Source organism: Macrobrachium nipponense, chromosome 8 (assembly GCF_015104395.2).
Source record: "Macrobrachium nipponense isolate FS-2020 chromosome 8, ASM1510439v2, whole genome shotgun sequence".
NCBI lineage: Eukaryota > Metazoa > Arthropoda > Malacostraca > Decapoda > Palaemonidae > Macrobrachium > Macrobrachium nipponense.
The window spans coordinates 33,828,292-33,854,494 of record NC_087203.1 but is presented as its reverse complement, the minus strand read 5'-3'; the positions used below and the strand labels follow the sequence as shown (position 1 = coordinate 33,854,494).

General features: G+C 39.2%; 2 protein-coding genes and 1 pseudogene across 5 annotated transcripts in view; 2 read left to right on the top strand and 1 right to left on the bottom strand.

Moving 5' to 3' along the window:
- The window catches only part of LOC135222662 (dysbindin protein homolog), a 38,608-nt gene extending 23,162 nt beyond the window's left edge, over positions 1–15,446 (bottom strand). Inside the window, exons 1-6 of one of the 4 annotated variants that reach the window (XM_064260805.1) lie at positions 15,400–15,446; positions 13,965–14,153; positions 10,839–10,989; positions 9,582–9,714; positions 1,875–2,030; positions 1,148–1,288 (exon numbers count right to left, since the gene is read on the bottom strand). In XM_064260805.1, coding sequence (XP_064116875.1) covers positions 1,148–1,288; positions 1,875–2,030; positions 9,582–9,714; positions 10,839–10,989; positions 13,965–14,020 — 637 coding nt within the window. In that variant the 5' untranslated portion in view covers positions 14,021–14,153; positions 15,400–15,446. The other 3 variants (XM_064260807.1, XM_064260806.1, XM_064260808.1) reach the window with 3 other exon arrangements.
- Positions 15,447–20,548: 5,102 nt separating this feature from the next.
- The window catches only part of LOC135222661 (origin recognition complex subunit 5-like), a 91,780-nt gene continuing 86,125 nt past the window's right edge, over positions 20,549–26,203 (top strand). Inside the window, 1 exon segment of the mRNA XM_064260804.1 lies at positions 20,549–20,706. The gene's annotated coding sequence lies outside the window, so the exon portion shown is untranslated.
- The window catches only part of LOC135222660 (superkiller complex protein 2-like), a 63,006-nt pseudogene continuing 57,515 nt past the window's right edge, over positions 20,713–26,203 (top strand).

Sequence of the window (26,203 nt, the reverse complement as noted above, 5' to 3'; positions counted from 1 at the left end):
ACATTTAACACTTTTGGAGTGCAGATCATAACATAGTTTAGCTAATCTAGTTTTGCAGCCACTGCTGCAAAACCTAACTGAAGAAGAACTAGCATCAGACATCTTCGTAATAACTTAATAACTAGGCAGCTAACTGATGAAGCAAAAAAGCCAACCAAGAAATTGTACATCACCAAAAAGAAAAAATCCACAATGGCGACGAAAGTCGACTGCAACAACAAACCACCGGTGTTACCCCGTGGCCGGCAGAAAACGAATTGAAGTCTTAAGCTCAGCAGTACCAGGTATTCCCGAAAGTGGGCGGGATCTGTATCACCTACACAAACAATGGCAGCGCTGCTACCGCCGCCAGGAATTTGAATTTTCGACTGCCAGGTAAGAAAGCGTACAGCTAATGTAATTGTTTGGCAAGTCACTTATGTGAAATTATGTAATTCAATCCATGTTGGCCATCTTTATTTGATAACCATGTGAATGACTCAACTTTTGTAATTATTAATACCGTCAAGGAGATAGGAGGATAACAAAGAACTTCATATGTCAGTATAATACTAAGTAGCAGATAGGAGGATAACAAAGAACTTCATATGTCAGTATAGTACTAAGTTAAAGTGTAAGAAAGCATTTCACAACATCCAAAATTGTGATTTGCTATATCATCTTGATTTTTAAAGATCAAATTAATTAAAATTTTTAAGTCAGTTTTATTTTTATTAAATGAAAATACCCCACAGTGTCATTGTGTGGCCCAATTATGTTCATTTCATCCCCACACTGACCATAGCTTTTTCTTGGATTAATGTACTATAATTATTTAATTAATTCTTAAGCAAAAACAAAAATTATCATAAATACCTACCTTCCTCCAATGTACCTAACTGGCTGCTACATCAGTGATGGCAAATACTATCACAGGCTACAAGCATTACAGAGTTTATGGCCTTTTAAGTGCTAAACATATCAGGGAACCCCTGAACCCGTGAAAAATATCTGGGATTTCCTATGAAAAGTATTCTAATTTTTGTCAATATCTTTATAAAAAACAGCTATTCATAAGTGCTGGGATCCTAACCCTTGCAAATGAAGTGGGCTGACTAAAATTAAACCTAAACTAACAAGAAAGTGGCAACAAATTTCAGAAACTCACGAGTAACTTGTCCATGCTCTTTAAAGTTTCTTATGTCTTCTGTAAACTGATCTGAGAAAACCTTTTGTCTTTCTTGTCGTTCAACCTCTTTGTGCTTCTCTACTGATAACATTTTGGCCTCATGCAGGACTTTCAACTCGCCTGAAAGAAAAATTACAGTTACGTAGTAGGATCTCAAGCGAAAACTACCTCCATACTTGTTGAAAAGTTTTTAATATACATTATTTTCACTACCAACAATAAAAAAAAGTTTAAACTGATACCTCATAGCCAAGACTTTAATACATCAATTAATTTTACTTTATGCAAAATCTTCTGTGCTATCAAATCATCTAAATGAACTTCTGACCTTGTCATGTAGCCACTCATCAACGGAAAATAACAGTAAACTTAATGTATCGTAAAAACTACAGATAAATTCTTATTAGTTTTCTGTAACTACTATTATTGTACTAACACTTTATTAATACTATCAAGTGAAAGTCATAAAAACACACACTTTTTGGAGTACTATATCCATGTGAAGATTATAAACTGTCTACAGTATAATCATAATTTATAATTCTAAAGATTTGAAACATAATTCATAAATTAAAATTCATAATTCTAAAACTTGAAATAAAATGCACTATTTAACATTCATGATAATTCTAAAACTTTAAACAAAATATTCTCCAGTCTGCGTAAAGCAATCCATCAATCACATTAATATTTGCGTATTGCTTACTATTAAGAGAATTCAGGCGATGAGTATGCTTCTCTCTTGCAAGTGCTAAACTCAATCGAAGATCCAGTGTTTGCTCTTGCAATGCAAGCTCTTCTTCCAGATCTTCTAGAGCCAGCAAACCACCCTCAACTTCTTCAAAAAGACCCCGTGTTGAACCTGATAAAATATTCTCATTTTATAAAAATCAGAAAAAATTCACTAAGCAAACCAAGATACCACAGTACATAATACAGGATCTACCATTAATAAAAGTACCCTGTACATCTGGAGAAATTGAATGCATGTATATTTACACAATACTATCATCCTTCATAAATATGATCTGATACTTTTAATGCTACCATAGCAATAGAGGCAGCTATAAAGGCGTGTGGAAAGGCAGGCTCCTGTGAGCTACTTATGAGGAAATGAATTGGGAATTAACAGCAAGATCAAATAGAGAGTTCTACGAAATTGCTAAAATAATAAAAGAATTGATTGGAAAAGTGAAAAATTTAAATTTTGATGTGAAAAATGATATCTGGAAGTAGTCACTCAGAAGGTTTGGGTGTGGCATAGGGTAGAACAAGATACGTAAGTATTGAAATTAACAAGTGTTGCAGATAGCTGATGAATTTAAAGCGGATGGGAATGCTGGTGAAAAGAACTTGTCAAATACCTAACCTCATCGGGAGAAAGACAAACTGCCATAAAAAATAGGAACAATTTTTAATATTGAAGATTCAAAATGCTGACAACAATGATAATTTGTGTTCTCAAACAACTTTCCTGAGAACCTTCAACGCCACAAAGATTAAGACCACCATCAAAGATCGGCTAACTTTCCAAACATTGGGAAAATTCTTACTCGTTGCAGAAATGAGCAATAAACAGTGCAATAATAATGTATATAAATTTACCTGGAAACTTTATGTTAACTTTGTATATTGCAGTTTATTATCTAAATACATTCTTTTCCTAATAGTATTCTCTCTGATTCTAGCCCTTGGTTTAAAGAAGCCCTTTTCTTCTGTTCATCTGCACTACAGATCAACAAGAGAGAAAATGAACTACAAAACAATTGCGAGATACCACTGTAAACTATAAAACAATTACGGAGATATTACAGTATGTCAAAATGCCACTCAAAAGTCTTTGTAATTATTGTACATTACAGTTTCTCTCATTGAAAAGTTATGGAAAATGAAATTTTCATTATTAAAATGAAGTTTTATTGTATACTTACCGAACAATTATAGAGCCGTGATTTCCACGAGCGGCAGGATACTAAATTCAAATTTAGCGCGTCGGCGTCGCCAACACTGGTGGTGATGACGTCATCTCCCTCCACTCGCGGGAGAACCAAGTACAACTGCCCAGGTGAATCCAATTCTTTCTGCCCGTCCGTCCACCTAAGGGGAGGAGGGTGGGTATAATCATAATTGTTCGGTAAGTATACAATAAAACTTCATTTTAATAATGAAAATTTCATTTTTATTGTAGTGTCTTACCGAACAATTATAGAGCTGATTACACATTATGGAAGGTGGGATTCAGCGGACCACTAGTATTTTTAAATGGTTACATTTATTGCAATACCAGTAAACACTCAAGGTGTCTGTTGTACCTTACCTTGTAAGAGAGCTACAGCAGACTGTTACTGCCTCTGGTCGGTGCTCTTCTTACTATTGTAGAGGAATTGGAATTTGACCAAAGTTAGCCTCTACAGGAGTGGAATCCTTCCGTAGTTCAAGCGAGTCAAGGCTGACTGACGGATAGTAACAACAAAGATTGCCCTTGCCCTGGGCTAAGACCAGAAATTCAATCGTACAAAACATTGTCACCAACACCAGATTTAAAAACATATATACCCAACCATTGTAAAATCTGACCTAACAGACTGGTGAGTATCCCAGGTACTCAGTACCCCCAGCTTCCCTTGAACTCGACAACCTATTCAAGGTGAAAAGTTAGCATAGAGGTGACGACCCCTGTGCCGTTTCTCCCAACACCATGCCAGAAACCGCCACCGGACCTAACGTTTTACAATTCTCGAAAACCGTTTCTATCTCTTTGAGATAATGACTCGCAAAAACCGAATTCGATCTCCAGAACGTGCTCTGAAGAATCGAAGCTAAAGATAAATTCTTTCTGAATGCTAAAGTTGCCACTGCTCTAACCTCGTGAGCTTTAACTCTCAGAACGGAAAGATTGTCGTTCTCGGACTGCGAGTGAGCTTCCCTGATAAGCTCTCTAATAAAGAACGATATAGCATTCTTAGAAAGAGGACGAGAGGGATTTTGAACCGAGGTCCAGAGCTTAGAAGATTGTCCTCTAATACCCTTAGTGGCAAACAGATACTGCTTAATAGCCCTGACTGGACATAAGAGCCTTTCTTCCTCCTCATGTCCAACCAAATCAGATAAGTTCCTTACCACAAAACTCCTCGGCCAAGGATTAGAAGGATTCTCATTTTTGGCTAGAAAGGTCAAAGATACCGAAAATACAGCATTGCCTTGAGAGAAACCGACTCTTTTGTCTATAGCGTGCAATTCGCTGACACGCTTAGCAGAAGCTAGTGCAATAAGAAAGAGTGCCTTCTTAGTCAAGTTCCTGAGTGAAGCCGACTTCAAAGGCTCAAACGGTGGCCCCATGAGGAACTTAAGCACCACATCTAAGTTCCAAGCCACTGTATCTTGCGGGAGCTTAGTGGTTTCGAAAGACCTAATAAGGTCCGACAGATCTGAATTGGAGGAAATATCCAAACCTCGATGTCGAAAAACCGAAGAGAGCATGGCTCTATATCCTCTGATCGTCGAAGGAGCCAGTTTCTTAGAGTTCCTAAGAAATAGAAGAAAATCTGCTATTTCTGTTAAAGAGGTCGCGGAAGTAGAGACTTTAGCACTTCTACACCACTCTCTGAAGATTCTCCACTTCCCTTGATAGTTTGTTAGAAGACTCTCTCCTACAACGAGCGATAGCTTCTGCAGCTCTTCTTGAAAATCCTTTCGCTCTGACAAGATTCCGGACAGTCTGAATCCTGTCAGAGCTAGAGCGGACAAGTTTTGGTGGAACCTCTTGAAGTGAGGTTGTTTGAGAAGCCACTTCTCTGGAGGAAGAAGTCTGGGGAAGTCTACTAACAACTGGAGAAGGTCCGGGAACCACTCTTTCCTGGGCCAAAAGGGAGCGATTAACGTTAGTGTTACATTGCTGTGCGACATGAACTTGTTCAGCACCTCTCTTATTAGACGAACGGAGGGAATGCATAAGCTTCCAGACCCGACCAATCCAACAGCATTGCGTCCACCGACCAAGCTAGAGGATCTGGTACTGGAGAACAAAAGAGAGGAAGACGGTTGTTCCTTGATGTCGCGAACAGGTCTATTGACGGTCGTCCCCAAAGGCGCCAAAGTTTCTGACAAATCTTGTTGTCCAAAGTCCACTCCAGAGGTAACACTTGCTGTTGACGACTTAACTCGTCCGCCAGGACGTTCATCTTTCCCGGAACAAATCTCGGGACTAGCTGAAAACCCTTCGCTTCGTTTGACCACAGGAGGAGATCCTTGGCTACTTCGTACAGAGAGAAAGACTGAGTCCCCCCCTGTTTCCGCACGTACGAGAGAGCCGTGGAGTTGTCGGAATGCACTGCCACTACTCGACCTTCTACTAAGCTCCGAAACTGTCCTGAGCCCCAAGAAAATTGCTAACAGTTCCTACATTTATGTGGAACTTCTTCTCCTTCTCCGACCAAGCTCCTGAAATCCGTTGATTTCCCAGTAGGGCTCCCCAACCTGTGTCCGATGCGTCGGAAAAGAACTGTAGGTTCGGGAGGATGGGTCGTAAATCTTCCAACCTTGCTCGAGAGAGCCACCACCTTAGGTCCTCTTTTATTTGATCTGTGACAGGAAAGGTAATCGAGTCTGGTTGTGTCTTCCTGCACCAAGAGGCTCTCAGGAAAAACTGCAGAGGTCTCATGTGCAGTCTTCCCAACGTCACAAATTTCTCCACTGACGTCAATTTGCCCAGGAGCCTCATCCACTGATTGGCAGAACTTACCTTTTTGTCCAAGAACTCCTGAACTGTCTCCAGACAGCCTCCTTGAACCCTCTTCGGGGACAGAAAAGCCCGAAAAACTTGAGCATTCAGAATCATCCACACCCCAAATAAAGGATGCTCTGAGATGGAACCAACTGGGACTTCTGTTTGTTGACCAGAATTCCTAACTTTCTGGCAAGATCCAGAGTTGTTCCCAAGGTCCTTCATGCACCGACTCTCTGATTCCGACCGGAGAAGCCAATCGTCCAGATAGAGGGAGATTCTTACTCCTAATATGTGCAGCCAGCTTCCTATCGGGGATAGAACCCTGGTGAAAACTTGAGGAGCGGTCGCTAGTCCGAAGCAAAGCGCCCGAAACTGAAACACCTTGCCTTCGAACATGAACCTCAGGTACTTCCGAGATTCGCGAGTATCGGAATGTGAAAATAAGCGTCTTGCATGTCCAGAGAGACCATCCAATCCCCCTGTCTGATGGACTCCAGAACCGACCGAGTGGTCTCCATATGAAATTTTGTTTTCTGGACATGCAAGTTCACGTTCGCTCACATCCAAAACCGGCCTCCAGCCCCTGATGGACTTGGGGACTACAAAAAGGCGATTGTAAAAAAAAGCCTGGAGGAAAATCCCCTTCTATCTGTTCTATCGCTTCTTTGAGAACAAGCGCTTCCACTTCTGCGGCTAGCGCCAGAAATTTGTCTGAGCCCGGAGAGTATGCCTGGAATGGAATTGGCACAGGTGAGAGCGAGGGAGGTGAAACGAGAGGAATACGATAGCCGAACTTGAGTACTTGCACTACCCAGGCTTCTGCTCCTCTGTTTTCCCATTCCTCCCAAAACAGAGCCAGCCTGGCTCCCACTGGGTGCATGAAGAACCGAGCTTTCATTTGGAAGGTTTGTTAACCTTGGCCGAGGCCTTAGACTGAGGTCGCAAATTCGACTTCGGCCCGAAAAGAAGCGCTGGGTTGGGTTCTCCCTCGAAAAGGCAATTCTGGGCCAGAGGAGAAACCGAACCAAGGGAAACAGTCTCCACAGGAGCTTTAGGTCTCTTAGTAGACTGTGCCATAAATCCGAAGTAGATTTCTTATCTAGCGCAGACGAAATTGACAACACTACATCGTCTGGAAAGAGGTTATCTTCACAAAAGGAGCAAACAAGAGAGCAGACTTCTGTTGGGAAGTAACCCTTTTAGAAGCAAAGGAGCACCAAAGTTGCCTTTTCTTAAGGGTACCAAAGGCGATGAGCGAAGCTAACTCATCACATCCATCCCTAATGGATTTGTCCGCACAGGACAGAACACCAATCCAATCCTCCGCTAACTCCTGAGAAAGAATGGACAGTCTTCGATCTTGGCTGCTAAAGCGCCAATAGTCCAATCAAGGAAGCTAAAGACTTCCAAAAGTTTAAATTGATTCTTTACAACGTGGTCCAACTCCGGCGCTGTAAAGAAAACTTTCGCTGCGGCGAAAGCAGATCTTCTAGAGGAGTCGATTAAACTGGAGAAGTCTCCCTGGGAGGAGGCAGAAACTCCCAGAGAAGGAGCTTCCCCATTTACATAAAACCTATACCTCTTACGAAGCAACTTAGAGGGAGGGTAAGCCAAAAGAGCCTTCCCTAAGTCTCTTTTCATAGACATCCATTTCTCAGTCTCTTTCAACGAATGTCTAACCGCTTTAGATAGAACAAGTTTTGGGAGGAGAGGGTCTGAAGTTTTCCTCCTCATCAAAAAAGTCGAAGTTGGGGAGCGCGGAGCCGCTTTCTCAAAATAATCTGGATAAGATACCAGAAGAAATCTAAGGAGACGTGAATAACACGAGAGGTGATGTGAATCCTCCTCCTCTACTTCTTCATTCTCCGATACCGCCGAAGAAGTAGACGAACTACAACCGGTCTGAAGGTTTCGAACCACCCTTGGACTCATTCATCCAGTTGGTTAACATCTCTAACTGCTTGCGCAAAGGCGCCAGAGACGAATCAAAAACAGTTAACGTAGGCTTGGAAGAGCCTAAATGTTCAGCAGGAGGCGGAAAAAAAACTACTTGCGCCTCGCTCGGAGCCGCCGAAATTCGAGGCGAAACAGGCGCATCAGGCGTAACAGACGAAAAAAGCGCCTAAAGAAACACCCTTAGAACTGCCTAGCTACAGCGCTAAAACCACAATCTCTACTAGTAGATGGAGCCGAAAAGGGCACAGATTGAGGCGACGAACGAGCCGCTAATGGCCGTGGCGCAACCCTACTCTCAGGCTCCTTATACCACTTGACTGGAGGAGGCGAAGAATCGGCGCCTGAACGCCTCTTTAAGGGACGCGAAACGGGCGAATCTCGCCAAGAGCGCCGCGCGACCGGAGACGAATCGCTTGAATCATTCGAAAGGCGTCTGACCGTAACACCTTTCCAACGCTTAACCGAGCCCTGTTGAGGCGCAACAGGCTCAACAAGAGAGGCGCCTGTCTGTGGGCAAATCCCGATCGACTCCCTTGGACTTCCGGTATGTCTTCTCCCCGGTGCGGGGGAGCTGGACAGTGACCTTTGTCTAGGAGACGTGTCAGGACAGACAGACGCACCCTCAACTACACTCTTACCTGAAGCCGCTTTCTCCAAAAACGTCTTAACTGAATTACCAAGTTGCAAAACCGTATTCGCTAGTACCGAAAATTTCTGATCTAACTCGATTCCAGACTGGCAATGGTGTCGAAGAAACTACACGGGAAGCGGAGAAGTGGGATTAGTAGGAGGAATAGGAGGTGTAGTTAAAGGAGACATAACAATTTGAGGAGAACAGAAGGAACAGATGCATCGCAAGACGAAGCAGAGCTAAGTCTACTTTCCTAAGCGCTGCTTTTCTAATTCTGTCTTTAGCTAATTTCTCCGAGTATGAACTAAAAAACTTCCATTGAGAATCAGTCCAATCACTACACTCGTTACATGTTCGATCTGCTGAACAACTGTCCCCTCACTTAACACATTTAGTGTGAGAATCATACTCTAACTTGGATAATCTAGTTTTACATCCTGAGATGCAAAACCTAACTCCCGACGGACTAGAATCCGACATGGCAACGCCTAAATAAAAGCAAAATAACAACAACGCCAAAAAAGAGTACTTCACCAATTCCGAAGATCAAATCCACAAGAAAAAAAGCGAAGCAAAGTCATCCAACCGCACCGACCACCGATGTTCACCGGACGCCGGCAGGAAAAGAATTGGATTCACCTGGGCAGTTGTACCTGGTTCTCCCGCGAGTGGAGGGAGATGACGTCATCACCACCAGTGTTGGCGACGCCGACGCGCTAAATTTGAATTTAGTATCCTGCCGCTCGTGGAAATCACGGCTCTATAATTGTTCGGTAAGACACTACAATAAAATGGATTTTTTTTGCTGACACTGTATGTAAAGTCTGACTCACATAATTCTAAGTTGTTTTCTTAATACAATTACAGAAGTAATTAAATTACTAATAGTATTTAATGTTTAATAGCAATGCCTTAGCCTTGGTCTTAGTATGACATGATATTAATTTTTTCACCTAAGTACCATTTTAATCATGTTAACTAAAAAAAAAAAAAAAAGTACTAAAGACTACAGTGGTATAACAGTATATACTGGCACTTCTTTCTAAACAAAGTATATACCCATATGTAATGTATCACTTAAAGCAACTAAGTAGACTTACCTATGGTTGCCAACATGGAATGTAGCTGAGCCATGATGTTTGGTAAATGTGCCAGAAGTGAATGAATTTCTGCCATCTGGCTGTGCTGGCTTTCACATTCATCTGCTAATGCTGTTATGGCACTATCAATACTCTGGAGTTATAAAGGATTACATGATAGAGGTTGAAAATGAATAATTATTTAAATAATATTACTGTACTTCAAGTTACACATTATCCCCCAACAGCAACAAAGCTTAAGCTAACATCTCTACTATAGCAATCATGCTCCTTTTTTAACAATACGTACAGCTTTCTACAGAAATTTAAAATTTGCAAAGAATGAAATATCCTTTAGTAGTCTAAATTTAAAAGATAGCAAAAGGGAATAAGCCTTTTCGCATACAAACCTTGTACATCTAATAAACACTAAAAATATCAAACTCATCACCCATTAATGAAATTTTTTTATTTTATAAATACTAGTACTAGTAAAGTACGTATAGAGATACAGTACAGTAAATATTAAAATTATTTAAGAGGAAATAGTATATAAATTCAAAATATAAAAAGACCACATACTGTACAAAGACCAACAGCTGATAAGAAAAAGACAAATAGCTGGAATGAAAAATACAAGTTAAGAAAAAACACAATCATAGCTAAAATCTTTTCTGGAAAAAAAAAAAACAGCTATGCAACCAGGTCCTACCAAGTACAAGGGGTCAAACCCAGCAAATGAATACCATTACGTATATGAAATCACTATAATCAGAAAGCTCTGAACGTTATAGACAGGAGTATATTACTGCATCAGTTTAATCAAGAATATCACTCCAACACATGATGGGAACAATTAATTTACTTACTGCACACAAAAACATTACCTGAATTACTGTTGAATTTTTATAATTTAATGGGTTTGATTACTTAACTTTAAAACAATGTTTCACTCGAACACAAATATTTTTACACTGGATATGATTAAATATTCAATACCATTAAACATACAAAGAATGTCTGGTACTACACATATTACTTTAAGTTATCCATAATTCAAAACAATAAAACACCATTCTGTGTCAATGTATCACATTCCAATGAACCCTCTGACTATTACAATAAGAAACAATTGGTTAAGAATCAGCTCTACCACCCTCCAATAACTCTGTTAATCACATGTATATACATGATTAAAACAAAGCTTCACAGTTAACTAATTTAAAATTCTTTCAACATAAATGCTAACATAACCACCAAAAACTGAAAAAAACTCACGCTTGCAAGTTTTGCATTCTGTTCTGCCATATGGTGCATGGTGGCCCACTGAGTCTGGTACATCTGCAAGAGATCAGCCCCAGCTGCCAAGTTGACATGGGACTCTGTGGGGCTGCTAGCAGTCCTTTCACCAACTGAGAGTCGTTGAAATCTTTTAAGAAGGAAAACATATTAGAACTGATAATGGAAAAAAAGTAAAAAGCATACCTTTTTGACTTTGCATTTACAAGAATTTAAAAAAAGAAAACATAATATATCACTGGAAATTACTACAGCATTTTAAATATTTTACTGCAAGTTGAAAAATTACCAACAATCTTGGAACACTAGTGACCACATTCTGTAACAAAAATATTATTAGTAGTACTTATGTGTTTAAAATTCCTCATATGAGGATGACAGTGCTAAGAAATTTCAAAATACAATACATATAATTATTTTGTCAAAGTGCCTAATAGAATTCAATATAACTTGAAAGAAAAGAAGCAAAGGTTGGGCTCCCTGAATACCAAGGGAAGGCCACACCTTCTGCAAGTAATCAGTCGAAGTTATCATCCCTGGCATACGTGATGTCTTAAGGATAAGCAGAAACTATACTCTGTTTTTTTCCATCTGTCCATCCACCTGTGGTGTTTGTGCATGGGAACACTGCTTCCCGGGCTTTAAATAATATCCTATTTCGAATATTAACGGTGTAATTCGCATACAGTAAATTATTAAAAGACTCTTCAGTTGCAAATGAACACTCAGATATCCTTTTATTTACCTAAAACTTACACATAGCGTAAACTATCTAACGACCGGGACGCAGTGTTACCATGCGAAAACACCACAAGCAGATGGACAGATGGAAAAAAACAGAGTATAGGCATGTGTTCCTGACTTGACGACATTAGACTAAGAACATGTATCAACCAGTCACCTGCAAACATTTGCTTCCTTGGACCAAGCCAGTGGTGAAAGGGAAACTGTGTGTGTGTGTGTGTGTGTGTGTGTGTGTGTGTGTGTGTGTGTGTGTGTGTGTGTGTGTGTGTGTGTGAGATTTCTTCCAGATAACACTGCCACACTGCCAAAGCTGTTTACCCTTCCTTCTCTCATTCATAAACCCTCCTCACATGGGAGCAGTTATCATTGGGATCCAATGGCATGAACGACATGAAGTGCCCACATACGTTCTTGCTTACATCCTACACACCTGTTTTTAATTCTTAAGCACATCTCTTTTGCCAGAAAAATCACCAAACTTCCAGAAAAAAGTTTCAAACTGAAAGTCAGCAGGAGTGCAGCAAGAAGTCTTCACTCATCAGCAGCCCAAGAAAAAGTGCTTGCCGATGGCAGGCAAGAGGGGGTTTTCCCTACCAACAGTTAACTACCCTGTTACTAAGTTTCAACAGCCAATTCTAGCTTGCACTGAGGTATAGTCCTACAGAAATGGCAATGGTTTGTATTCCCATTGGAACAAAGCATTTGACCTCTACCTTTTGTAGAACTGTAGACATATGCTAGCCTATATAGAATACTGATTTTGCAAAGAACCGAAGACACAGTATTCAGACAATTAAATATTGACTTGTTGCCCATGCTTTATTAGTCTCCAAATAGCATTACATACATAAACCACTGTACACAAACATGGCCTAAAATCCCTGAGGAATGATACCTAGCCTTGTCTACAATTAAAATTAAATGCCTGATATAGGGTACAATTTTACCAGCCTTGCAGAAAATTCTACCCTCAGGGCACTATGTAATAGTAGTTTTTAATTCATGACTGGCCAACGGATCCACATACTGGTATGTGACTAATTTGGTGACTAGGGCAATCTTGCACAGCCCAATTCTGCAGTTTTTTATAACTTCAGAATATAGATCTGAATCAAGAAATAAACCTAACCAAACCTAGAATGATATCTGTCGATAGCCTAAATACACTACAACAAATTAATTCCAGCATTTTGCTTAAAACAATTGCAAGCAACCAAAGGCAGATATATTCTGAGTTAAAATACAAGGCTCTAGTTTGGCTAGGGGATAGTTAGCTGTCAATGCTTGATAGCTGCCCAACTTTGCCTTAGGGGTGTTACTGAATGTTCAACTTGATACTGTAGCACATTGTTTTCAGTGTAATGAACTGCATCAACAGTGTACAAAGCCTTCAACATGACTCATTGACTATACAACAGTAAAATTGCAGGAGTGCTCCTTAGCCTGTTTTCTTCTGTGGGTCATGTCCTGCTTTAAGCTTAGTCTATGACCTAATTAAAAAAGGATACAAACTTGAAAAAAGTTGTTCAGTGTGCTGAAATCTACCTCAAAAGTCACTTGCCCGACCAAAATACGCTAATTTACCATCCGCGAATTTTTTACAGAGGAACATAACTTTATATACTTAAGGTAACCGTCAAGATTTGATGTGACAACGGTGACACGGATCATGGAGCTCCCATAGTTCTTCAAATGGCCGCAGTACGTTCTAGGTATATACTGCAAGTGCTACGTTCCCAAAATCAAATACCTACCTAGCTACCTACCTAGTAGGTAGTACACAACAGCAGTTTGCATCTGGATTTTTAATTGCATTTTTCCCTTGAAAATTGGCATACCACGGATATTCACTGGCTTCAAAGTAAGTTTATGGAATGATTTCAAATTAATATCAAGCACCCTTGGTAAGGACCATTAGTTTAGGTGGAAAGATTGGTAAGGTCATTCGCGAACAATACCAACATCGGTAACATTCATAACATCTCAAGTCAAAAGTGCCATAATGGTTTAGAGTAAAATGTTATCAAAACTACCAACAACCTAATACGTTATACATCCCAACATTACCTTGAGGCATTGTGACCTTGACCTGGCAGATTGGGAAGGGGGCGTTTTCCCCCTTCGGATTTTAGTATTCTCGACTATTCTGAGAGTTTATATAATCACCACCTCTCTGTAATCGGTTCCTATTCTGCAGTTTCACCTGTAAAACCTTGGGGGGTAATGCTATGGACAGCTTAAAAAATTTTAATTGTCTTGGGCCTCCCCTGGCCATCCATCTACCCTACAAGATGCCCCCTTCCGCCTCTTGGCCAAGACCGATATCTTAAAAATAACAAAAACAATTTCGTAATAATTTACCCGGCTGTAATCCCATCTTGCACAGTTTGAATATTCTTCCTGAGGGACTCAAACATGGCTCGTTTAAGTAATCTGTCTATCCTTCCAACTCGTAATCAATGTCGAGCCTTCGGAGCCTGACCATCGGCTGTTGGTGACTGGTGGTGTTCGAACTACTCGATGATGTCTTTGATGACTTTCATTCGGTGTCTTAAAGTATAAGATGAGATAAAGGAATAGAGAAACCAAACGCATATAACCTGGATAAATACAATGCTGATTAAGAGCGGTCTATAAAAACGAGTACATCTGCACATTTCTATTCTACTAAAGCAGTCGTGTTACCTAAGGTCGATAATCGAGTACAATGTTTACATCTTTTTCATCTGCTGCTCGTCTCTGGGAACGTACACGTTTTTACGTATCAGTCCCTAGATGTCGCTACGTTCCGCCAAGGAAAGCTGTACTGAGAATCATCTTTGGACCACTGCACTGCAGCTAATTGTTGTCCGCTAAAGGAGAATCATTGTATTGTGCACATTAATGATTATTTGCCTGTCTGTTGCTATATTCATACAACCAAAGATCTATAAATAATCAGAAAGCCGGCTGATGACTTAAATAAGCATGATACAGGGTGGAAATATTAATACTTGAAAGTTCTTAATTTTAAGTTGTTAATTTTTTAGGTGCACACCATTTTGCCATTACTTTTAAAATACTCCAGAGCTGCAATATTGGCTGTTCAAGGATGAAAGATCCAAAGGTCCGTACTAACTCAATATCTTTTACTAAATTTCTTACCAACATTCCTAATTTGCAAAGATGGCTAATGGTTTTCCATCTCATCCTTGAGAAGGAAGCTATCTCTCATTTTATTATCCCATTTACTGATTAACTTATGCTGAAAAACTTTAAAATTGTAGAGTTGGGCAAATATTGAATTTTAAGGAGAATTTTCCCAAGATATAAGCTAATCTATCTTATAATGTGTCTCAAGGATTTTCCCTATTAATTACCTCAAGACTAAGAGCGTCATTTAGCAGGGTGTCTCCCATCCGACAGTTAATGATGAGGGAGATACCAAACACACTGTAATAATAAATAACAATAATTGGAGATGTCCGTGAAATACAATTTTCTATTAAATGTCCTGTCCAGCAAATTATTCATAAACTCAATCAGATATTGTAATTCGACACAATGAACCGTATACGGTTCTATATTGAATTGTTATTTTTTTTCTTAAACGCACCGGTCTTCCAAGGTAGGACGGGACCGTGGGCAATTATTAAATTTAACACTGCTCCATGGCATTCGTCCACTAAACACTCGAATAGAAGGAAACACAATCCTGAAAGTACTACTCATTTTATCAACCATGTTACAGAAAAATATGTCATATATGAACGTGAAAATATCACGGATGCTGCTAGTTTCGGGATGAATACGACACCTTGCCACGGAGAAGTCTGCACCACTGATCTCCTCCCACCTCCCAAGGTATGATTGCGACACTGGCTGTTACCTCGATGCAGCACCGCTGCCTGGATTTGAGATGATTATCGGAAGGAACACAACATCTGATTGGTCGGTCTTTTACTTAGTAAGCAAAGATAGTTTCAAGATGTGAGAGCACTGATTTTTTCTCATCGAAACATGCATTCATATATATGATTATATCACGCGTTCAAAACATATACATTATACACACTCCAACACGTACACATTCTCACACGTACGCACTCGTAGCACACACACACACATACACACACACACACACACACACACAATATATATATATATATATATATATATATATATATATATATATATATATATGTATAATATATATATATATATATATATATATATATATATTATATATATATTGTGTGTGTGTGTGTGCATACTAGAAACAAATATGTTGTAAACATCAAAGCTAATAAGAAAAATTTTGATATATTTTTTAAGAATCCTACACCATAAGGCGAATATATACGGCACAGAAAAGTACTAATTGATTGTGTTTATAAGGTCAAAGCATGGATATTTAGTGGTAAAAAGAAAATAAAGGAATTGTGATAGTACCTACTTATCAAACTAAGCCAAATCATCGGCTAGAGTTATGCACGTATTTTTTTAAATCTCTCTCCACAAATATAATTCATGAGCGTTGCTGTTGTTGGTTTATATCGAGCTGGTCTTTTGGTACCAAGGACTCATACTCGTGAAGAAAATCCTGTGTAAAAGAGGATATGGTATCTATGAACCCTTTTCCTACCCGAGCCTTCAATAGCCGCGAATGTACGAAGATTTTCGCGAGCTATTATTATTATTATGTTTGACGAAATGTCAGAATTAAGTGAATTGATCTTATATATTATCTTTTCTATTTTTTTATATTACTCGCCTCTCTGGCTCAGCGATACTTCTTAATAACTGGCCATTATTCATATAGGGAGAAACCTAAATGATGCTGAATGTGATATTTTTTAATTTAAAACAGGATTTTACTGTCATAAACTGGTATACTGGTATTATCAGTATGTTGGTATACAGGGATGGAGGCTCTCAGGTCCAGGTCAAGCAGAGGTTATCGTCGGTGTTGGTATTATTTCATAAGCGAGGTCAATCAATGTCAGGGCGGAGTCGTCTCTGGTGTTCAGCTGGTGTAGCTGGCTTATCGCGACGTTTCGACCTTCTCGTAGGTCATCTTCTTGGCTGGTCAGCAGCAGAAGTGAAGAGGTGGTGTTGTTGTTTTTGATTGAACTGGCCATATGCCAGCACGGGCTCTTGCTCATAGAGCAGCCCGTAGGTCATTTTGAATATTTTGCAAGTGAAAGGTGAAATTTTTAGGATATGAAAATACCCTTTATTTTGATCATATGGAGAGTGAAATGAAAGATTAATAGGCGGAGTTACAAACCCCTTTGAGGCCTAAGGCACCCATCAGTAGAAGAAAAAGAAGGATAGCAGCGTGTACTGGCGAGTCGAAGATAGCCAGTAAGGAAAAAATGAGATTTATCGTCGGAGAAAAACGAGAAAAAAGGCACAACTCTATGGAGATTAAATACCATTTTTCATTTACTAGCGGAAAGAAAAAAAGCATTGATCGTCGTTTAGTGGTAGAGAACGATGAAGGAAAAAGGAAAAGGTTTATGTTTTGGAGAAAGCGGCACAGAAGACAGTAAGGTGGTAGTTAGGGCGGCAGTTGACAAATTTCGGTCGTTAGGCGTGAGGCGGACGAAAACGGAACGGAAGAGAAGGTTTTAAGTAAAAAAAAATAAAAAATAAAACAGTGGATGCTGTGGTGATCTTGGCAATGTTCTATTGTAAGCAGCTGTGATGATCGTGGAATGCATGTCGCAACTGCAGTACTCATCCTGGGAGTCGGCCCTGACGAAGGTATCATCGATGTAGAGCACATAGGACATCCTGGGTTTGCTGGAATTCTGGAAGACCCTCTCTTCGACGGTGCCCATGTAAAAATTGGCGATGGGGACTCCAAGGGGAGAACCCATCGCCACCCCATCAATCTGGGTGTCATGTGGCCGTGGTGGTCGGAGAATGGGGTCCTTCCTAGTGCAGATTTCCAGCAGGGCACGAAGGGCATACTCTGGGATGATCAAGGGTAGAGTATCGGAATCCCTTTACACCTTGTCCAAGATCATCTGAATGGTCTCATCGACGAGGACGTCAGTAAACAGGGACTCACATTCATCGAAGCGATGCACCCTCCGGTGGGCGTTACTCGTAGGGCTTCTAGGAACTCGGCCGACGACTCCAAGCTGTAGTTATCCGGGTCAGAATGGTGTTGAGCTTCTTGGCCAACAGGTGCGTCGGGGCAGGGATCTGGCTAGTTATTGGGCGAAGGGGATTCCGTCGCTTCTGGTCTTGACGTTCCCATATATGTAATACCCCAGGTTATGGTCGCCCGCAATGGGTGGTAGATGAAGGACGTTGACCGTCTCTATGATGTCGTCGACGGGGTTCTTGTGATCCCGCCGAATTTCGTGGGGTCGGTCGGGATTTCTTCTATTTTCCGACGGTATTCCTCGCTCTGGATAAGGACGAACCTGATCTCTGTGCCGTCCTCTCGTTTCCTTAACTGCTTGGTTGCTAACCTCAGATCACGACGGAAGATATCTCTGCGTTAGTTTCCACGGTCGGTGACGGTCTCGACCTTGGTATCGACAAGCAGAAGGGGTTGAAGGACATCAGTTGTCCGTAGGTTCTTAAGGTCCTCTTCCTTCTGAATACCACCGAGGAGATATTCAATTTCCAAGCGTTTGTCCATCGGCCTCGGCTGCGTGATGAAGTGGCAGGTGATGTTCATCCGTAGGATCTTGTCTTGTTCAGCTGGCGTAGGGACGTGGTCAATAAGGTTGACACTTCACGCCCTCGTGGGAGGCGTATCTTAACCCCGTTCAGGGCGACGAGCTTCCTAATTACTGCCCTGTTCTTCAAGTTCACACTGAATCGAGGTAGTTGAGAAGGGGGCGGGGTTACAGTTTCTTAATCTTGGCAGCATGCTCTTTAAACAGGAAAGGCAAGGACAAAGCACATGGGAGGAATTAAAGAAAAAAAAACAGTTTTCGTAATGAATGAGATCCGGTAAATGATATGCCAACCATTTGGTTTTGGTGCATTGCATCTAATGATGGAAATATTGCTCGCAGGTTTTTCAAGAATGCAGATATTCCATCCAAAATGACTGGCTTGATCAATCCTTTGTTTATAAACTTTATGAGGTTTTATCGGCATTGTCATCTGGCTTTGATACCGATGCAGATAAATTTAAAAGGTTTTGCTTGAATTGAATTGAATATAGAATGCAGGCCGAGGTCAAGCACTAGGACCTATTGGGTCATTCAGCACTGAAACGGAAATTGACAGTAAAAAGTATGAAAGGTGTAACAGGAGGAAAACTTTGCAGTTGCACTATGAATCAGTTGTTAGATGAGGGTGGAAAGTAAGATGGGATAAAGAGAATATGGAAGGAGGTACATTAAAAGGAACGAAAGGGATTGGAGCTAGGACCGAAGGCACGCCGTGAAGAACCTTAAGTAATGCCTACAGAGCACTGCATGAGGTGCGCTGACGGCACTATCCCACTACGGGGCAAAAATAACGGGTACTACTACATACTAATTAATGGTGCTTCAGTGGCCCGCAACTTCAGTCTACCAACTGGAATATTGTCTGAGGAGGTACAAGAAGCTCAGAATAAAGAATTCAAGAAGTTTAGGCCATCACGAAAAGAAAGACAAATTAAAATTAATGAGACGATTACTTTGTTCATCTGATCCCTTCATAGGTTCCATACGAAAAGTAGACAGACCTGCAAAGACTGAACTTCCCGAGGAAAGCAAAAATTGAATCGTCCAAAATAGTCTTCGATTTGTATAATGTACTTTTAGATTATTTTAGATTATTTTGAAATGCTTTTATTTCTATTTTCATTACTACTATAATATACCCAAACTGTTATTCTTTACGTTCATTAAAATGGATTATATTGAAAAAAAGCTTTAAAGACATAGCATTTGATATACTCTTCTTGTTTTTTCCAAATTTTGATTCTTATCTTTTCTGCAGTGAATAAAGATGACTGAATAAAGGTATCAAATACAATACAAAGGTTAAGGGTTATTATAGTTTTAACACTATATTTTACCTAATACACAAAAAATGGATAAATACATCACTCATATTGTTAAACATTCTGGTAAATATAGTACTCTAAACGTTTATAAATGAAAATGGTAAGTAATGATTGGAGGTGAACGCAAAACATAATTTTGACCAAAAATATATGTTGTGGCCCACTGTGTGCAATGGAAGACTGAAATAACAAAACTCCTGTGTTGCCATCTATGGTTCGACATACAAAAACTTCATTTACACCGCAGTAATTTAACAAGCTTCTAACGCCATTTACACATAAAAACCAAAATAAAATTAAAACTGAGAACTTTACCTTTAGATAATTATCAAAAATATATCGAGGGTGATTCCGCGAGTCCGGATTTTCTTCAAACAACAAGTTTACGCGGTTATGGACATCCGCTAATAATGATTATATATCAAATTAAAGCTGACACTTTTACCTTTACAACGATGCCTTAATATTTAAAAAAGTTATTGAGGGTAATTCCGCGAGTTCCGGAATATCCGCGATAGTGTTCCGAGGAATAAACCTAGGCCACAAACATTAAGGTCACAGAATTGACAGATATCCGAAGACCCATCGTGAAAGTACCATTGTACAACTGTGTCATTAAAAGAAATTATGTCCATCCGCTCTGAAATATTAAGAGCTAAATATTTCATAAATTTAATGATATGCATAACTTTTGGCTTATGTTGGTAGTTTACAAACATGCGTATATAAAACATTTTTAGTTTGTGTCCTTGCCATAGCACTGGAATGATTGTTATTCTGTTGCATATAAGGACTGAAACAGATCACTGTAACTCTTAAAACAAAATTCAACCCAAATTGATCCTGTGCTGGCACAAGGCCACCTCTATCAACAACAGCAAGACATCTATTCGTACTTTTCAACGTGACTGAGGGTAACATTTTATTTGGTAAATCGGCAAATCAATACTGGCGCATTGTAATAGAGTGAATGTTGTTGCTCTCGATGAATGTTGACATCGGCGAGACCCTTTAAATGCGCATGTGTCGTGGTTCCCGCCACAATATCAAAACATTGAATCCACTTCCTATTTTCAGCCAATTTGCCGCCTCCAGGTGAGTATATTCGAGTTTTCTTTCGTTTCTTCGACGAATTTTCGTTATTTCGGAGATAATGACGTCGATATTGTGATAGAAAAAGGCGAGGATATGTAGGAAATAACGTCGTGATATTACGAGGATACGTGTAGTAGACGAGAGGAGAGGAGCTGCTGCATGTGCCGAACATTCTTCGCCGTCAACGATGACAGTTCCTGCTTGATTGCCACGAGTCACCACTTAAAAAGGTGAGGATTTACTTCTTATTTCTCCCATAACGTTATTTGTCGTAGTGTAGACCCTAAGCATGTTATTTTTTTGTGATTCCATTTGTCCGTAGGTAAGAACTGACGTTAACAGATTTGAGCCGTAGACCAAGGCCATGGTTGACTCGTTTTCCAGATTTAATCGAACTTTGAGGTAACGGAAGACGTAAAGATATGGTAGATTTAGTTTAGGCCAGCAATAGACCCATATCAGCCAATGTGTAACCTGTAACTTCATGGAGCCAGCGGTTTTGTTGGCTGCAGTCCATAGCCTGGTGCTAGGCCAAAGCTTCAGGCGTTTGCCTGAACCTACGGTGAAATATCGCCTATGACATACTACATTCATTGAGAGATTTGCTACTTTTCACTATTTGTTGAACAAAAAAAAAAAAAAAAGTTGAGACTTGGCCCAAAATACCTAACACTTGTATCTACTAGCCTAGTACCTAGGGTAGGGTAAAAAACCGTAGGGTCCAGAGTGGACCATGTACGATCAGCTTGGACAATCCCCAAAAAAGTACATTATAACGCGTCCTGACATCGGAGATGGGCATCAGTCGCGACTTGTTGTTGGTGAGAAACGGAGCTAAAGACCTCTACTCTCCTTTCGAAGTAAGTATTTTCTCCAAAGTTAGAAATTAAGGCCAAATTTTAAGATTTAAACAGAGGGTAGTGAAAACGGTGTCAAACGTAGTGCAAATCTCCCCAAAACGCTTTCAACATTTTTACTTACAACTCTAAATATTTAGAAGATTGACGCCATCTCGATGTTTACGGAGTCACTTGTGTCAATAAACTTCCCATTTCCTGTGATAAATCCGCACACCACTTGCACCCACAGACGCTGGGGCACTTTCATCACAACAATTGGAACACGGAAACTTACCAGCTTGTTTGTTAGTAAACAACTGTTTTGGTAGAAGATGACGACGAAGCGTGCACTTGGATAATTTTTTAAATAAATAGTAAAATATCAGTATTTTACATATTTATGATGATTAATTTGAAAATATTCGTTATTGAAAAAGTAACTCGATTCTGACTCAAATTTAAGTAATTATTTTTTGGAATTAGAACGTTCGTTTAGGTCCTGTATTATGACGTCTCGACATCTTGGCTTTCGTATCTATTGTAAATAATTGCTTTACTCAACTTTCTTGCAGAACAGTTTACCAGTTATTCATGCAGATTATCAGCTATTCATGTAATTGTTACGTAATTGTAATGCGCATATATATCTTGATTATTTACTTTTTGGATATATGAAGATGTTTTACTGCCGGATTATCGCCGTAGTTTGACGCAATCGTTTTCGGTCCCTGGGCCTCTGTTTTCGCACCATAAGAAATTATGGGGCCGAATTTGGAATGACCAGAAAGTCGTTAAAAGAGGAAAGTTAGCATTGAGGGGCATATGTTTTGATTGAGAAAAATACAAATTTATTCAATAGCTAGCTTGTAAAAAATACTTGATTATAAAAAACTTGATTGACAACTAAGCAGCATACCTACTATGGGTTTCAGTGACAGTGCAAGCACGTTTTTGGGCAATACCTATTTCTGTAACGAACACCCGTATCAGAACGAGATTTTACTAGAGTGCATTACACTCAGTGCCGTAATTTATAAGGGTATCGTGAATCACTAATCGTAAAGAATAACGACACTTGTCCTTGTACCAAGAGACAAAAACTCCATTATGCAGAAATGGATACGAACACGCGTAAAAAGCTCCACCTACCCCCCCCCTCCACCTCTCTCTCTCTCTCTCTCTCTCTCTCTCTCTCTCTTCTCTCTCTCTCTCTCTCTCTTCTCTCTCTCTCTCTGTTGCCATTCGGTATGTGTTCAGCCTCCAAACTGGGTATAAGACTACACACAAAATGTTGAAATTGGTGAAATTAGGCTATGTTTTGGAAGTATATATACATAAATAATAAAGCAATTTTATCATTATTGCATTACTTTGACAACTAGAATTCATGGAAACAGTTTATAATAATGAATTGGCGTATGTGTGAAGCCTTCACTAATGTGGCAACAATGATTTTGCCATTCTTAGCATGCAAACTTAAAGGTTACATTTATTTCTGGCATACAGTTATTAAAGAAATTCAAAATACTAATATAGACTTAAATCAATGAAAAGTGCTAGGAAAAAAAAAAAAAACCCCCCCCAAAAAAATATAATCCACTTATCCGTAGTCGTTCCTCTATGGTTTTCAGCAGCCAGATGTACGAAAAGGTTAGAAACATTGGATTGTATCTACTTTGGAAATATCTGTAATTTTTTGGGATAATTTGGTTGAAAAAAAGGATAATATACATGAATTAGATTAAATTGGTATGTGTTTACCCTCCAAACTGGGTACGTATAAGACTTACACAAAACCGGGGAAATAAAGTGAAATTAGGGTTTCTATTTGTAGTATATATACATATTACAGCAATTTTATCATTACTGCATTACTATGACAACTAGAATTCCTGGAAACAGTTTGTAAATGTATCGGCGTATGTGTGAAGCTCCACTAGATTGGCAACGATGAGTCATTTTGTCGTCGTCTGCTCGTATGTACTTCAGAAATATCTGTAATTTTTCGGGGTTAATTTGATTGCAAAAAAGGATAATAGACATGAATTAAATAAACATTTCATAAACCGTGTACTCGTGTGCTGCCCGTAACTGTGTTTGTGGAGTGAGCGCTTAGAAACCAGGAACCGCAGCGTAGTTCAAGTGGTGTTTGGAGTGAATTAAGACCAAAATGTGTATAATTACAATCAAATAAGCACTGTGGAGTTTCAGTTGTGAAGGCAGTAAGGATAAAACCACCGATTACAAGGTAAAAATGAATTTCAATTCAAACCATGACCCCGGGAATAAAGAGTTCCATACTTTCATTAATATAGGCAAACAAATTTTGTTTTATTGTGCTGATTACAACTGCAATCTTGAGTAAGATCAATAAACGTTACATATATACATTAGCATTGTTCAAATGAGTGCTGGGAAAGATGGTGGCAAGTCACGTGTTGCCGCCATATTGGATTTCAAAACTGCCTTAAAAACATTTTACGAGGACCTCACATGCTTATTATAGTTCGTATGGCGCTTTCATATTTCACATTATGTTGACAAAACTTCAAACTTTTGAATGGTATGCTTAAAGATGTAATTGAATTCTTGTTGCACCAATTACGGTAAATACCATGTGAATAAGGCTGAGCCACGCAATGACGATGGATCGACTGCGGTTTTGCCCCTAGGCTAGGCTAGGCATAGCATTTATACAGGGCTTAGGTTGGCTAATAAGAGAGGTAGACTGATTTAAATAGATTAAATGGTAAGACTGAAAGCTATGACTGCACCCCTCTTGTGATGGTAACTACGCTATTAGTTTTTGTGCAAAATTGGCAGTGCCTGGTACCAACCTCTTGGGGATGAATGTAAAAATGCAAACAAACTATACTGTAAATGGTAAATGGAAACATAAAGTAGGCTGTAGAAATAAGCAAAAAGCTGTAAATATTTTGGTTGCCAACTGGCCGGAACCAGGTTACAGTAGCCTAGTATTCTTCAGATTACCTATAGCTAAGCTGACCTAGTAATAGAGACTGAGAGTTTCCAGCCCTGTAATTGGCTTATCAACAGCCAATCAGGAGCGTCGTTAGGGTGTGGCCTAGACATCAAATGTACAGTTGATGTGAATCTACTATGGTAGGAAAATTTTATGATTGTCTTTTAAAATAGGCCCCACTAGGGATTGTCTTTTAAAATAGGCCCCACTAGGGATTGTAAATTGTTATTTTCAACTTCTCTTGGAAGATAGGGAGAATATTTTAATTTTTTTCTTACACCATGTGCATTTGCATATCTGCCTCTTTCCATTGATGTATTTTTTTTTCTTAAATATTATAGAAGCACTAATGTTAGTATCAGATGCAGGCAAGAGATTATAGATAGAAGGTTGGAATGGAAAGAAGTGTTGAAAGTAAGCAGTTACTGTTGGGAATGTGATGTAAACTCACTACTATACCAGATAAAAGAGTTTACCTAGTAAGCGATTATTTTTTTGGCTAAAATGTATCATGGGATATGAGAAAGGGAAGTGTGAGAATCATGTAGTATTAAGAATAAAGAAGTGACAGCCTAGATTGAGTTGAACAGGTTGATAGATTATAAAAAAAAAACGTTCAAACTAGACTACTTTAAGTTGCTGAAACACAAGCTCTGACAGATAAAGTATGCTTTCAGAATGTTTTTCTGTTTGATGATAAGATTCATGGACAGATTTACAGTGGGTAGATCACATTACAAATGAGGAAATGACAGGGTGGGGTGTGCAGTAGCTAGAAAATGAACAGATCTAAAAAAAATTTAGTAGAGATGTGTTTTGATAAGAGAAGAAAGATAGGCAGTCATAAATTTGGTAAATATAGAATTGAGAGGAAAGTGAAGAATTATTGGGAGTTATAGGAAAATAGTGAAAATTACTATAGATGAAGACCTACACAGGATGGTAACTCAGTCAAATAGTTCACAGGACATAAAGGGAACCACTAACCTAAAAATACCAATTGTGTAGGCAGCTGAATTTTTTTATGTCATGTTATGAAATGAAGTTACTCTGTTTGCAAATATTATTATTACTCGGTAGACGAAACTAATTCATATGGAACAAGCCCACACGGCCCATTGACCTGAAATTCAAGCTAAGGAAGAATATTGTGTTCGTTACTGAGAACTAAATTGAAATAGTACTGGAAGAAGAGATCCCACTTATAAGAAAAAAAAAATATCAGAAAAGAAGAAAAAAGGAATAAATAAAAAAGTATAAAATGCAAGAAAAGAATAGTGTATATTTTTGTTTTGAAGTTGTCAAGTTTGGCGAGGAAAACTGTTAAAATAAAAAGTTAGGTTACATATTAGAGTACCGGTTATAATGTGAAGTTAATGTTTAGGCAATTTGGGATGTATTTTTTGTTTGAAATGGTATTAAATTGTTTTAGTATGATAATTTATGTTTTTGTTTGAATAGTCAAATTTGTCAGTGAAATGTTGAAATAGGCAGTTACAAGCATTTTAGTTTAAGGGGTACAAGGTATTTGGTAGTTAAATGTCAGTCATATATTTTTTAGAGGGGATTTCTGCATTTCCGCAGTAGGTTCTGTAACTAATGTGTGCGTAAAAGTTGGGGAAATTTGAAATTATTGTTGCATGTGCATTTAGTATAATAGATTGGGATAGAGAGA